This window comes from Lagenorhynchus albirostris, chromosome 4 (genome assembly GCF_949774975.1).
Source record: "Lagenorhynchus albirostris chromosome 4, mLagAlb1.1, whole genome shotgun sequence".
NCBI classification, from domain to species: Eukaryota; Metazoa; Chordata; class Mammalia; order Artiodactyla; family Delphinidae; genus Lagenorhynchus; species Lagenorhynchus albirostris.
In genome coordinates this window covers 29812315-29827660 of record NC_083098.1, presented here as the reverse complement: position 1 = coordinate 29827660, position 15346 = coordinate 29812315, and the positions used below count along the sequence as shown (strand labels likewise).

At 35.6% G+C, this 15346-nt stretch overlaps 1 protein-coding gene across 5 annotated transcripts in view; it reads left to right on the top strand.

Annotated features, from left to right (window-relative positions):
• Positions 1-15346, top strand: part of LRBA (LPS responsive beige-like anchor protein) — a 730232-nt gene that overhangs the window by 702936 nt on the left and 11950 nt on the right. For all 5 annotated transcript variants that reach the window (XM_060147738.1, XM_060147737.1, XM_060147734.1 and 2 more), the window contains one exon: positions 14641-14742. In XM_060147738.1, coding sequence (XP_060003721.1) covers positions 14641-14742 — 102 coding nt within the window. The remainder of the gene's footprint in view (positions 1-14640; positions 14743-15346) is intronic.

Genomic DNA, 15346 nt, shown 5'->3' with positions numbered 1-15346 from the left:
AAATGAGAATTTAATTAAAATGATTATGACAACACTGAAGAGTTCCTGCAAGAATAGCTTTAGATTTTTACTTCATAAGGTAGAGCATTTTAACTGCTCTTAAATATTTAGTTTCTTAATTTAAAGCAAGTTGCAATGTATTTGGTTAAGGAAGGATCATGTTGTTCCTGATTACTTTACCTGAATACTGTGGTACTTACTTCTGTCCCTCAGTCCCAAATTATAAAACAGTCTGAATATGTTTAAGTCCATCATATTTTGAATTGACTTCTTAAAGTTATGCTTATTAAATGTATATTATTTGTATGAAAGTGAAACCTTCTAAAAAAATTTACTCAAGAGCCAGTACAGTTTTAAAAGAGGTATATGCAAAGTATTTTTAGCAACGTTGTGTCTGCTTTGTATGTATTTTGTTTGGTGTGGTGGTGAATCAGAGTTTTTATTTTATGAACCTAATATGTATTTCTTATTTTAATCAGGACAGGGTAATTCCCTATACTAATAGAATATGAAAAGTAACTTTAAGGCTGTGATGCTATGGGTAATACAGTCTTTATAGTCAGATCAAACTTTATTATGTGTATCTATATGGGGAAGTAGTGTGTATCTCTCATATTTACACAACATCCCATTTTATATGTAATTACAATAATTTTAAATATGTAAATTTTAGGGGTTTTTTTTCACATTCTTTTGAGAAATACTTCGTGTTCTTTTCATTATGGAGTCTTATATTCTGCTCCTTCTTTCTGGCCTTTTAGGATGAGTGACTACTTTCAATTTCTTTTTTTTCTGTTTCTATAAATTCAGTTATTGAGAGTCACTAAATTATCTCAGACAAACCTAGATTTGACATAGGTAATAAGTATACCATTTTGTTATTTACGTGAAAATATTTAGGAAGAGCTTTCTTTTGTTTTAAAATCGTGTGAGATGTTTCATGCACGTATAGCAATCTAAATGAAAAAAAGATTTTTTTTTTTTTTTTTTTTTTTTTTACTTCTTTGACCTAACCATGTTCTATATGTCATTACCAATGGGTATGTTGAGAAGTAGCTAAAGGCTACTTCTCTAAACCTAGCTACACTTGTATGTAATTGTTGTTACATTTCAAAAATTTAAGTATATTATAAAACTAGAAATATTCAGCTTTTCCAGAAGGGAGAAATATATATATATATATATATATATATATATATATATATATATGTTTAAATACCTTGTAAATCACCCTAGAGATGGTTTTTACATGTATGACATTTTAAGAAATGAATCAAGTAGGACTGACCAAATTGTGGAGTTTAGAGTAAAACAAAGCTAAGTTCTAAGCTTTGCTGTGCTGTCTTGTCTATGAAATGAAAGCAACAATAGTAACTGACTTAAGGTGTTATCAGAAGCACAGAATGCTTAGAACAAATAAATCACCACACACACCATCTTGCTGGCGTTAGAGTATATATTATAACGTTCTTTTTTTCATAAAGCACTTCATCTGTACCCTCATTGTCTGCAGTATGGTGGACAATAACAATAATGCTGGTAATGAAAAGGGAAAAAAAAGAAAGAATAACGTAACAGGACATCTAATAAAAATTTTGGAAAATTATAATGCATCTTGACTAAATTAAATTACCTTTCTCAAAGTGAACCTCAGCCTTTTTGGCCCTTTTATAACGTCTGATGTCCCAATTTAATTTTGCTTTAGCTTTGAAGGATGAATCTGGGAAAAAGACAAATAGGCACTTTTACATATAATGAGAATTTCCACACATTAGAATAGAAAAATGAACAAGCCAGTCTAAGCTTTTCAAACGAAAATGACAAACAAAAACAAAGACATTTTTACCGCGTGTGAACTGTTTTAAACATTCATGAGAGCTGGTTCGGATTTTATAAGCCTGTGGCTCATTGATGGCTCCATGACGCAGCCGCTGAAGTCACAGCTTTTCAGATGAGGAATTTTAGGTTATGCTTATTTCTGTGTTGTATCTCTTGGATGAAATATAATTGACTTTTAAGAAATAGTCAGGCTTTTATATACATAACGGCGGTGTGGTCTCTAAATGAATACAATGCCTCAACTTAAATTTTTGAATTTAGACTTTCTTCTTGCTTGGAAGGAAAAATGGGTAAATTTTTTAAAAACCAGGCTATTGCTTTTCCTGCATTTTATAGGTCTCATTCAAGTATCTAGCTTTTTTAATTTTAAAAATAATGAGAATAAGCTAGTAATTTTACTTGCTAGTGTCATAAGCCTATGCCATTTTCTCCAAATCTAATATTAATGCTGTATGTAAAGTTGTTAGCTTTAGTACTATTTTTTTTAAAATCATGTTATCCACTGTTAATAAGCACACTGTTCAGATAAAATCAGGCTAATACAAACTGGTTAAAACCTATACATAGGATAACTTGAGGCTTTTAAAAGGATGCACATGTTTTATGAAATCTGCCTAGATTATGTAGCAAAAGCCTTATTTTCCTATATGACAGGTAGTGTTTCACTTTTGACTCTATTGTCTTGTGATAGTTATCTCCTGTGGGATGCAGTTTTATTAATGAGGAGAAAAATTAAGATAGGATTCCATTTAGTTGTAGATTTTTAAAATAAAATTAACCAAGAACATTTCAAAGAAAGACATTTTCTACATGGAAGCATCTCTCTCTTTGCCTTAATATTCTGTGTGTTTTAGAACTGAATCTTGTCCACCAAAATGCTTTTCTTGGAATACTCATTTTTCTATCCAGACTGTACATTTCCAAATTTTGAAGAAAGTGTTCCCTGATGCATTCAATTGACATTTAAAAACTTTAAACTTTAAAATGATCTTATAATCAAGGTGAAAATTTACAAAAGAGTTATTTATCCACTATTTTTATATTGTATTAATAGATCATAAACTTAAAATCAAATACTTATTAAGCACCTAAAAGTAAATGCTTATTGAGCTTTTTTAGGTATCTGAGTAATTTTTTTAAAGCCACAGTTGATTAGCTTTAGAAGAAAATGGTCGCTGACTATGAGGTGTTGCATAGATGCTGTGTAGTATTTCAGTAAAGTAGTTTTCCATTCTTGCATTCTGTTTTTGATTTGATTGAAAGGTGGCATTTTTTTTTCCTCTTTGCAATCAGACATGCTAATCTATGTCAGCTTTCTCCTTTATGGGAATGGCGTCTACTGAAAAAAAAACAGTTTTTTTCATAACCAGATTCTGTTCTTTAAGAATATTTCAGCACCGTCAATTAGAAGGAAGGTTTTATTAACCATAAGGCTAGCACAAACAGACCACAGAGCTGTTTTTTAAAGTACTGTATGCCATAGCTGCCCTGCTTTTTCTCTGTCTAAAACTTCATTTTGTTATACTCTCATCAATCACTTAAGTCATTACCATAAACCCTACTGTTGTTAATTTTACTAGTATCACCCTAATGAGACATTCCTGCTATAATTAAAAATGAATTCTAACTTTAAGGCATTCTAAATTTTTTTTAATGAATTTAGAATGATCTTGCCATATGACCATGAATACCACTGATATACATAACCTACTCATCAAGTCTATAAGAAAAGTGGTATCACAATATGTCCAGGTGTAACTTATTTACTGGTAGCCTCTGTGCACATGTGCTTATGCATATGTATATTTTTGTGCACATATTTAGGAATTATGTTCTTTTTATCGTAAAGCCTAATACGCTTTACTAAGCTACCGATAGATCCTTATTCTTTGTCTTGCCAAAAATATAGGTGGATGTAACACAAGCAGTATGACTCCCTGTAAGTAGGCGTCCTAGAGCACCATCTGCTGGATGCATTTGGGGACTTAATGTTGGTAAAATTGAAAATCAGTACTTGTCAAAACAGGTGTACTTTGTTTTTAATTGCCTGTGATGTATTATTTATGGTTCACAAATGTCAAGATATGTACATCTGTGTTGAACCATATGAGTTTGTAAAAGAAATAACTTTCTGATTTTGCCCTGCACTAATCTGGATTTGGAATGTTATAATAAATATTTTGTTTAAGGAAAAAGTAGACACAATATATACCTAATGAAACAAAGCATCACAGTTTGTCATGAAATAAACTCTTATTAATCGCAGGTCTTCAGTAAGCTACAGTTGGAGAGACTTGTTTAGATGATATTTTAACTTTAGTTTCCTTATGTTCACTAGATTCTGAATATGAAAGCAACATTTGAAACAAATAGCTTTTTTATATCTGGGATATGACTCCATCTGATTCTTTGTCAAGAACATGAGTTCTTATATGTATCTCATCAAGAACTTTCCTTGTGGCCCTACTTTTGGTTTGCACTATTGCACTAACACTAAGATTGCCCTGTATTTTTCTTTTTTCCTTGAAGAATTCATCAGGCAGTGTTTGAAGCAATATGTTGGCAGTGTTCAACTTCAGGTGACATTAAAACTATGTCTATGAAATTCTCCAGAAGGTCCAGGATGTTTAGTGCTCCATGATGTAATGCAGGCCCTCCCGTTTCAGCAAAACAACTCTGTATTTACTGCTTGTAACTAATAGTAGATGTGGTAAAAGGAATTATATTCATATGGCAAATGAATACAACCTTAATGTGCACCATATGCAGTGTGGTGGGGTGATGTGCCAATATATCACATTTATTTACCTTGTTTAGTTGCAGAAAAAAATGACTATACCATTCAGCCCATAGGCTCTGACCATATAAATATGGGAACAGAAGAACTGATGATTTATGCCCTCAAATTGGAACTGAGTATCTTCATATGTAGGCTTTAATAGTGCAACATCAAAGAAAATTGTCTAATACTTTATGCTCAGATAGGAAATTTAATTTCAAACAATGGCTGGAATTAACCATTAGTTAGAAGGTACAAATTCTCTCTAGTCAACTAAGTATAGTCTCTCGAAGAAAATGGTAAATGTGTCTTCTTTCATTTAATTGAGACTGAATATACTCTGAAATTACAAGCTGCTTCCTCACCCACCTTCCTTTTTTAAGCCTAAAATCGGAGCCTTCTGCTTTTAGAATGTTGCATGTGAGAGAGAAAGTGAGAGGGAGATTACTGTAGAACTACTAAGGATTCGTTTAATGAAGACCTCCTGGAACAGCATGTTAGACCGACTTTACCACCTTCCAAAGAGTTTCCTTCTTTAGAGAAATTATATGACAACTTTGTGCATGTGTACCTCGTGTTGTACTTTAGATAGTCCTGAGAATTCATGAAAAGAGACCCATTTTTATATGAAACTAAGTATTAAATTCCTCTGATGATTTCTTTTACAGTTGCCCTGTTTTTAAAAGTAACTTTTTTCACATTCAAAGAGGTTTGGTCAGACTTCATATTTTGGATTTGAAGTGTTTTTAGGTAGGAAAAAAAAATCCTTAGAATTCTTTCTGCCTCTCCTAGCTGAGGTCTTCATGACCGTTGAGCTTTTTAGCTTTTCTTCTCATAGCTTGTAACTTTCTACAACTGAGAGATTGCTTTATTTCCTTAGAGTGAGCAGGGTCAGGATGTTTCTTTTCTTTTTTTTTAATTGAGATATAATTGACACATAACATTATATGAGTTTCAGGGGTACAACATCATGATTTGATATTTGTATATATTACAAAACGATCATCACACATAGTTACACACTTTTTTCCAATGCTGTGAACTTTTAGGATCTACTCTCTCAGCAACTTTCAAATATACAATACAGCATTATTAACTATAATCACCATGCTGTACATTACATCTCCAGGACTTATTCACAAGTGGGAGTTTGTACCTTTTGGCCACCTTTGCCCATTTCGCCCACTCCCTACCTCTGGCAGTCTGTTCTCTGTATCTATGAGTTTGGCGGGTTGTGTTTTTTTTTAATTCTACACTCAAGTGAGATCATAGAGTATTTGTCTTTCTCTGTCTGACTTATTTCACGTAGCATAATGCCCTTAAGGTCTATCCATGTTGTCACAAATGGCAGGATTTCCTTCTTTTTTTGTGGATGAATAATATTCCATCGTGTGTGTGTGTGTGTGTGTGTGTGTGTGTAGCATTTTGTTTATCCATTCATCTATCAGTGGACACTTAGGTTGTTTCCATGTCCATTGTGAATAATGTTCACTCACGTTTGTGAATAATGTTGCAGTGAACATGGAGGTGCAAATATCTTCTTGAATTAGTGTCTTCATTTCCCTCAGATAAATACCTAGAAGTGGAGTTACTGGATCATATGGTAGTTATATTTTTAATTTTTTGAAGAACCTCCATACTGTTTGCACCGATTTACATTCCCAGTGCAAAAGGGGTTCCCTTTTCTCCACTTTCTTATCAACACTTGGTATTTCTTGTCCTTTTGATAAAAGCCATTCTAGCAGGTAGGAGATGTATCTCATTGTGGTAAGCATTTCCCTGGTGATAAGTGATGTTGAGTACCTTTTCCTGTACTTGTTAGCCATCCATATGTCTTCGTTGTAAAAAACATCTGTTCAGAGCCTCTGCCCATTTTTAAATTAGATTGTTCTTTTGATATTGAGTTATATGAATTTTTATGTGTTTTGGATATTAATCCCTTATCAGGGATATGATCTGTAAATATTTTCTCCCATTCCATAGGTTGCCTTTTCATTTAGTTGTTGGTTTCCTTTGCTGTGCAGAAGCTTTTTAGCTTGATGTAATCCCACTTGTTTATTTTTTACTTTTGTTGCCTTTGCTTTTGGTGTGAAATCCAGGATGTTTCTAATAGCTAAAGATGTGAAAACCCTCTATACTTTTCACTAGTGGCTTACTTATGTATCTTTAACAAAGGAACCTTAAAAATGTTAAGGAGGACAAATTACAAAGAATTTCATGTGACTTGGGTATTTAGGATAGACAGATAAAAATAGTTATGTTTTCATTTTTCATATATTTTCATATTCATAAGAATGGTAATATTACTTTTCAAAAAATATGAACAAGATTTCCTTTCAACAACTTTTCTAAGTATCTGCATTCTTTTTTGGAGGCAGAGTTTTATAATGTTTATGTTTACTAGACACTCATATGCAGCTACAGGAGCTATCAGTGAATTAGAGCCAAAAATAAGCCCGTCTGTGGGGAATTGGCAAGTGAAAAAGTCTCAAGAAAGTAGGATAAAAGAAGTACATTAGTTAAGTAAAGTTTGATATGTCCACACAATGAAAGACTGTACAGCCATTAACGTATTATGCATTGTGATACTGACATGGAAGAATATGCTCTCTGTATTGTTAAGTGTAAAAGATCACCAAACTACATGTATAATATGATATATTTTAAGTGTCTGTGTCTGTATACCTTGTATGTATGTATGTATATTTACTATATACATATATTTACTTAATATTACTATGTATATTTACGTATAGAAAAAAATCTGGAACGATAACCAGTAAATGTTAGCAATGGTTGTTTTTAGGTAGTGGAATTTAGAGGCAGTTTTTCATTTTCTTCATAATTTACTAAATTATATGAATGTTTTATAATGAGCCTATATTATTTTGATAATAAGAGACAATAAAGATATTTTATTTGGGAGGAAAATACCTAATTATTGTAATGTACCTTCCCTTCCTGCTCTAGGCTTCATGCCCTAGTTGTATCAGAATTAAATGGATTGTCAGGGAAGGTTGGAAAGTCTAAGAAAAGGAGGAATGGGAGAAATCAAAGTATAATTTCTAGAAATGAAGGTATATTTTCTCCCTGACTGGAAACAATAGTAATGAGAACCATCTCCAATTGGCATTTATGTGGCACAGGATCAGATATTATACTTTTGCTGGAGAGAAGGTCTGCAACAGAGGGTGAAAATACTGCTACTGCTTGTACTACTAGATGATACTTATTGAGTGCTCACTACACACCAGGCACCATCCTAAACACTTCACGTAGTGACTCATTAATCCTCATTGTAGTCCTGGTATTATCCTTGTTTTATAGATGAGGCACAGAGAGAGTATTAGTATGCCTCTACTTTCTGCCCTGGGTTTTGAAGTTCCTAGATCTTACTAGAACTATGAGAACTTGCCCAAGGGAGGTGCCACAGCTAGCAATGCTGTAGCCGGGATTCAAACCCAAGCACTCTAGGCCAGAGACACCATTCTTTTTTTTTTTTTTTTTTTTTTGCGGTACGCGGGCCTCTCACTGTTGTGGCCTCTCCCGTTACGGAGCATAGGCTCCGGACCTGCAGGCTCAGCAGCCATGGCTCACGGGCCCAGCCGCTCTGCGGCATGTGGGATCTTCCCGGACCGGGGCACAAACCCGTGTCCCCTGCATCGGCAGGCGGACTCTCAACCACTGCGCCACCAGGGGAGCCCCCAGAGACACCATTCTTAACCACTAAACTGTACAGCATTTTTAATTTGATTTCATTGGATCGTCACCTGTAGAGAATTTGATACAACCTTGTCACTAAAGCCATCTTAGGATCTGCAAAGGACAATATAGAGATAATTTTGTTAGTACTGAGTTCTTAAGACAGTATATGTCATGATAGGATTTTGTACTTTTTAAATATTACATGTTAGGGTTACACTTTAAGTATACAATTGTTGGTATATACTCACACAAACCCATTTTCCAATGTAGTCTTAGAAGATGATTCTATTGTCATAAACTTATGTATATATGTTTAAGTTTATATATATAAGTTTATATGAGATATATTGATATATATATCATAGAAGAGGAGAAAGGTTATAAATCAAGAACTTAGTATTATTGTTTTTTGTACCAATATTGTATTGTCTTGCATTAATAATTCTAACAGTATTTACAAAAGGAAGCTACCAAATTTTACTGTTGGTTGTCACATCCTAAATGCAGCTATGGCTTGTTTTCTGTAGTGTATATGATTAACCAAATCAACATTTTTCCACCAAAAAGGCCATAATGAAAGGAGAGGAGAGGGAAGAGTTGGTAGAGACGGAATAAATAGAACAAACTCAAATAATTTCTCTTTGTATAATTAAAATGTAGTGTTATAATTCCCACTGAAAAATCAGGAAGTTAGTGGAAAGATTTAAGAGACATTTAACAACTAACCTCATTTCCGCTTCAGAAAAGCCATTTCCTCTCTCGATTTACCATTATGGTGTGAGCCACGTGAGAAACTTTAGTATTCAATTTTCATGTGAATTTTTTTGTTGATGAATGTTTACAGTAATCAAATGTAATTAAAGTGGAACAGAAGGCATGTGCAAAACAAAAGTATCCAGCTTTAGGAAATGGCTGGCATGTATAACACCTAGATTTTCTTAAATCTATATATACTTAATAACTTAATTATATATTTAGGTCCTTAAACAAACTTATGTTTTCTTTCAAAATGAGTACTCTATTGAAATGATTTTGTTTTTTATGTCTCTAAGAGGTCAGATGGTATTAGATTTTACTAACCTGGAAAATTATATTGGTTGTTTTTATTTTAGAACTTCATTAATTGATGGTAAATATTCATTTTATATAAAAATTAAGTTGTAATAAATAGTTTGGACTTCAGTACATCTTTTTGACCTTTCCAATAATAGGTATTTATAATTATAATTAGCAGGCTTACAGTAAGGTCAACAAAACCTGACCCAATGACAATTTAAAATCAAACCATTTATAAATACAAGGTCATATTTTATCCCCCTCCTTGTTTCCACAGTGCATTGCACATAATACATACCCAGTAAATGTTATTTAGTGAAGGAGTGAAGGAGTGAATGAGTAGACAAATGGGAAATACTAACTTCTGTCCGAAGAGTCATCTAAACTAAGTATTAATTGGAAGAGCTAATTTTATTTCTAGAAAACTAAGACTAGGGAAGTGTTGAACTGCCCTTCATTTCATGATAGATGATATGAAAAAGGTAAATGAATGAAGGGGATTCTCTCTCTGCTAATAACAACATATTTAAACTGCTAATGAGAACTTTGCAGTGCCTTTTTAAAGTAATTTAATTTTCATTAAGACTGAGGAGATGGTGCCAAAAATACCAAGAACTTTATTCATTTTTAAAAATGTAACTCAGAGTTTGCCAGAAATACGTGTCAGGTCTATTTTTACCTAGCTTTTAATCCCCTTTGCCTTAATGGAGACAGATCTTTTGAAATATTTTTCTCATTGGATATTTATGAACAGATACTAGAGAAATTACTGTTTCCTCCTTCTCTTCTTTCAGGTCATAGTTCATTTGATGGAGAAATACACTTAGTGTTATGAGGCCACCAAAGAAACACATTTAATAGCAGCATTTGTTATTCTGCCTAATGGTGTAAAACATTTCACGTAATATTTTAAAACATAAGTCCAATATAAATGCTAAGCGGGCATTACGGAGATCTTGTGCTGCTTAAATGCAAGTTGGGTTGTTATAATGGTGCCTGTAAGTTAGTAACTGATATTTGGTATTACGTACTGAGAAAAGCACATCTGTAAAAACCGGTGTGTCCTGGTATTCGTGGCAGGATTTGGACTGTCTTTAATCTCCTTTGACTTGTTCATCTTCCTTTAAGGCCATCCATAAAGATGCACTGAGTATCCTTTTCAGCCTTTGGTTAGGATTTGCATCAGTAGTCATAAACCTGCTCTCCGGACAAAGACACCCTTTCCTTTGAAGTAATTGCTCAAGCTTTTCAAAGCAGTCCAAGAAGTCTATCCTCTTTCTCTTTTTATTTTTCTTTAAGAAGAGTTTGAAGTGTAGTCCCTTAAACTAGAAGCAAGATAAATTTTTCTCTTCAGCTTTATTGAAAGCCATGATGATTTTTCAAGCAGTAAGAGTTTAAAAGGTTCTTAAGGGAATGTGTTCTGCTTTATGATCCAGCTTTTGGTAGATCCTACTATCTCAGAAAGCAAAAGTAAAGACTTTTTGTATCCATTAACTACTGCAAATTTTTATCAAAGAATTAACCTGATATTTTGCAGAAGACTTTTTCCCCTGCTCCTTACTCAGTTTAGAGACTTCAGTGAGAGATGGCCATAGCTTTGGGGTCTTTGAAAAAGTAATACATGGCCAGTATTGTCTTATTTGAGCTGATTTCCCCCCTAGGTATTAACTCTGTGGGTTGACAGGTAGTTGGGAGGGGCAGATTTAGATGGGTGCTGCAGTCAGAATGTTATATGGTTCCCAGATTTTGTTTCTAGGTTTTGCAAACAAATATACACGGACACATATGTATATCGTTATTGGTATGTGGGATGTGTTATTGCTGTGTTGCAGGATGATGTATAAGGATGTAACTATGGAGAAATAGATTCTGTGAGCCACATATGAAGCCTGTGTTCCGCCTCCCATCAACCCTTCTACCCTTCATAATTTCATTCCAAAGGGGTTCCCAAAATATCTGTTGAACTTATTAGTTTGGACCTGTTGGATTTAAATCCCATATCATGGAATTCTATTTCCTGTAGTGAACTTTTAATACATAAAACATTTGGTTTATTGAAACTTATAAAAATCCAAGTATTTATTTTGAACAGATTTTTTAATGAGAAAATGTAAAGAACACCCAAGCTGCACTGCATATAATAAAGGGAATACAAACTTTAGTCTTTAAACAAGACTGGAAATGGCTTTTCTTAGAGGAAATGATATCTCTTCTCATATTGTTGTATGTGGATTTTTAGAGGCCATTAATGTGCGTTTCCTAAAGGGGATGAAAGTTCAGTAGCAGAGTCTTTTTTACTAGAAATCTAGTGAGTGTTTGTGAAACCAGTAGAACCCAATGATCACAAGTTTACCCTTATGCTTTCAATTTGTTTTTTTCTCTTTCCTTTCCTTCCCTTCCCTTTCCTTTCTGCTTTCTCCTTTTTTCCCCCCATATTTCCTGAACTGTCTAACCTGCTTCCTGGTTTAGAAAACATTTCGCCAAACTTTGAAGCCAGAGTCCTAGCATTGAACAGGCCTTTATTTAGAGATCAGGCCCTAGGAAAAGGCAAATCTCTTTTCAGTTTTGAAATTACACAGCATGTACATGTGTCTTCTGATTTGTGGAGGGGCAAATGATCGGTACAGTGTAGATTACTGGAAAATATTATTTTGTAAGTAAAGCATACTTATAAAAATCTTAATTATGAGTTTACAAAAAAGAATGCTTATATCTTAATTCACTTTTGGGGTAAATTGTGAGGCTTCCTAAACTCTTAACTTTATAGTCATAGAAAATTCTCAGTATTTCAACTGTTTTACATTAAAGAAAGAAATCCAGTTGACAGCAATCTTCTCACTTCCTCCCCATGTCCCTGAGAAAATATTCTTAGATCTAGAAAACAAAAAATTAGCATTGGCATGCTTAAGTGACAACGTCCTCTGTGTCCCCACTATCCATCTGTCCTTCGTTTACTTTAGCTTACACTTAGATTGCTTTCAGTTGTCATCAGTTTTCCTTCAGACCCTCATTTTCCACTGAGGAATTCCAAGACAATTCAAGTTAAAACACAAATCTTGTTCCCCGTAAAATGGTACCTTATGAAAACAAAAAAGGAACAATCACACTGAAAATATATTCCTTAGATCTTAATGATTTTAATTCTTGATTTTAAAAAAGTTGCCAACAGGTATAATTAGACATTTCAAAAATAACATTGTATGGTATTTTCATGGAATATAGAGCATCTTGGGATGGGGGATGGGGGGACCATGAATCGGGGCTGAAGTATTGGTAACTTTTAAAAATATTTCTATTTTTTGTGGCAAGACTTATCTCCAGCAGAAAGTTAAGTAGTTCAGATAGGTTTGTAATATTTGCTTCTTTTCTTAACAAATTTACCAAATTTGTATGCTTTTTAAGGGAAAAAAATAGCTGCTATTGTAACAAATGCTTTCTGGTTTGGAAAATATCAAGTAAACTTTGTATTAAGGTGAGCTTCTCTCCCCAAAGAAGTTCTAAAAGTGAATCAAATGAAACCAAGCCCCTGGTTCTACTTGTCCCCTGGCCTTTTACTATGCCATTTGAGGTCTCCCTTGGTCACCAAGCATGCAAGCCAGTTTCGGAGTCTCACTGCACATAGCACGGCCAACGTGGAACAGAGTTTGATATATGATTGATGCCTTTTCACCCACGTCTCACTCAGAAGTACCTAGAGTCACCAAGAGTGAGGAAGGACACTGTGGGGACACCGCTGTGCGTCATGCACTCCAATAAATGCATTGTAATAATTACGTGAGACGACCAGACATGAAGTAACTGCAGGCTGTGGAGGCAGCGGGGCCAGCAGCACAGAAACCAGGCCCTGTCTTCACAGTAGAGGCCCTCTCCTGGTCTGCACATTCAATAAACCCTACTTTCCTTCTTCCCCTCCCCACCACCCAGGAAAACATAGGCATGTACAGAAATTTGCATGACATTTCAAAGAACACGTTGACCATCATAAAAACCGCTAGTTAATTTTTGTGACCAGCAGCATTTGCCTTTTCAAGGACAGTAGGTTTCTGCTGCATTTTCCCTGATCTGCCAGATCTCTCTCCTCAGGGTAGGTGACTGTTCCAAGGATAGCCAAGGGTATGGGGTTAGGATGACAAGTTCTTCTTTCCCACAGAGTTCCACAGCTGGTAGTAGTGACCTGTTTTCTGGGCACAGTTGCCCCTGTGGATCACACAGTGCCATTTGTCAATCTTACTCTAAAAGCAGTCCTGGGCTTCCCTGGTGGCGCAGTGGTTGAGAGTCTGCCTGCCGATGCAGGGGACATGGGTTCCTGCCCCGGTCCAGGAGGATCCCACATGCCACGGAGCGGCTGGGCCCGTGAGCCATGGCCGCTGAGCCTGCGCGTCCGGAGCCTGTGCTCCGCAACGGGAGAGGCCACAACAGCGAGAGGCCCGCGTACCGCAAAAAATAATAATAATAATAAATAAATAAATAAATAAAAGCAGTCCTAATCAAGGAAATCTCAGAGTGCTGACAGAGTCCTGCTCATTAGTCCACTTCATGAAGGCGTTTTGTGTCCCTGTCCCCGGACACTATAAAAGTAGAGGACTCGTTTGCCTTAAAATAGTATTCTCCAGGCTAAATAAGGAATTCAGTTTCTCCTGTGGCTTGGCCCGCAGCGCGGCCCAGATGGAGCCCGTTGCGTCGGCCCCTCGTGGGGTGCCTCCACAGCCAACCACAGTTTTCCTTTTAGTTTGGGACTGAGGTACAGGATGACGTCTTCTACCTGTGAAGACGTTTGGAAACATCTTCCATTATTTGAATAGTCCTTTTCTGTCCCACCTTCACCCTCCTCCCCTAGTGTTCAGTCACTATCAGAATTAATTTAATATTAATAGTTTTACTCCCCCTCTGTTCTTTGAATGAACCATGGAGAAATATACTCTGTAAGATTTTATATTAGGATGACACATAAGCTTGGGAAAGACAATCTGAGGCAGTTTATAATACAGATTTTGTCTTATTTTTGTCCTGTTTTAAACTATCGTTGCTTGATAATCACGTAAGGCTTAGAAATTCAGCAACATGTGTTCCTCAAACTATAGCAGATAGTTTGTATCTACTCCTAAAATAGGATTTGGGGACAAATTCCCAAACTATAAATTAAAGGTTTAAGCATTATGGGAATCAGGAACAAATGATACGATGATTTAATCTGAGTCGAGGGAGGTCATCCTCTGCACGAACTTGAATTGATTTGTTCGTTTAATCTTTTTTTCCTTAAGGTGAGACCACCACTCCTCGGGCCATCTTGACAGGCCATGACTCTGAGATCACTTGTGCTGCCGTCTGCGCTGAGCTCGGCCTCGTGTTAAGCGGTTCTAAAGGTAAATCTGTGGGGCCTTCAAAAAATGGATGCATTTTTTTGGTGTCTTCTAATAACAAATTACCAGAGGTGAATTTGGTGCCTTTTTCTCTAAAGCTGTGCTATCTGTGACAGTGACTGTTAGCTCCATGGGACTGTTCACATTAACTGAAACGAAATAAAAGTTAAAATTCAGTTCCCTGGTGGCACTAGCCACATTGCAGGGGCTCAGTATGCACCTACGACTAGTGGCTACCGTACTGGACGGCCCAGAAAGGGAACACTTCCATCACTGCACTGAAGTCCTGTTTCACAGCATTGCTCTGAAGAGTGAGGTGAGAACAAGGACAGTCTTAGTGTATTTGTTTATCCTTCTGGACTCTGACTGGGCTGGGTTCCACCTCACACCTGAACGGAAACTCCTGACCCAGTCTGTTTTACTTTCCAAATCTCTGAACTAGGCAGGGGCCAGGATGGCATTGAGAATGGGGTGGAAAGATTCTTCAGCTGGTTGGCCTGGAGGTCTATCCCATAGCATCGTCACAAATTTAGGCCAAAGATATTCAGCAAGCTTTCTAAGAGCGCACACAACAAATCAGGATCTGACCAGGAGCAGAGCTGTTTCC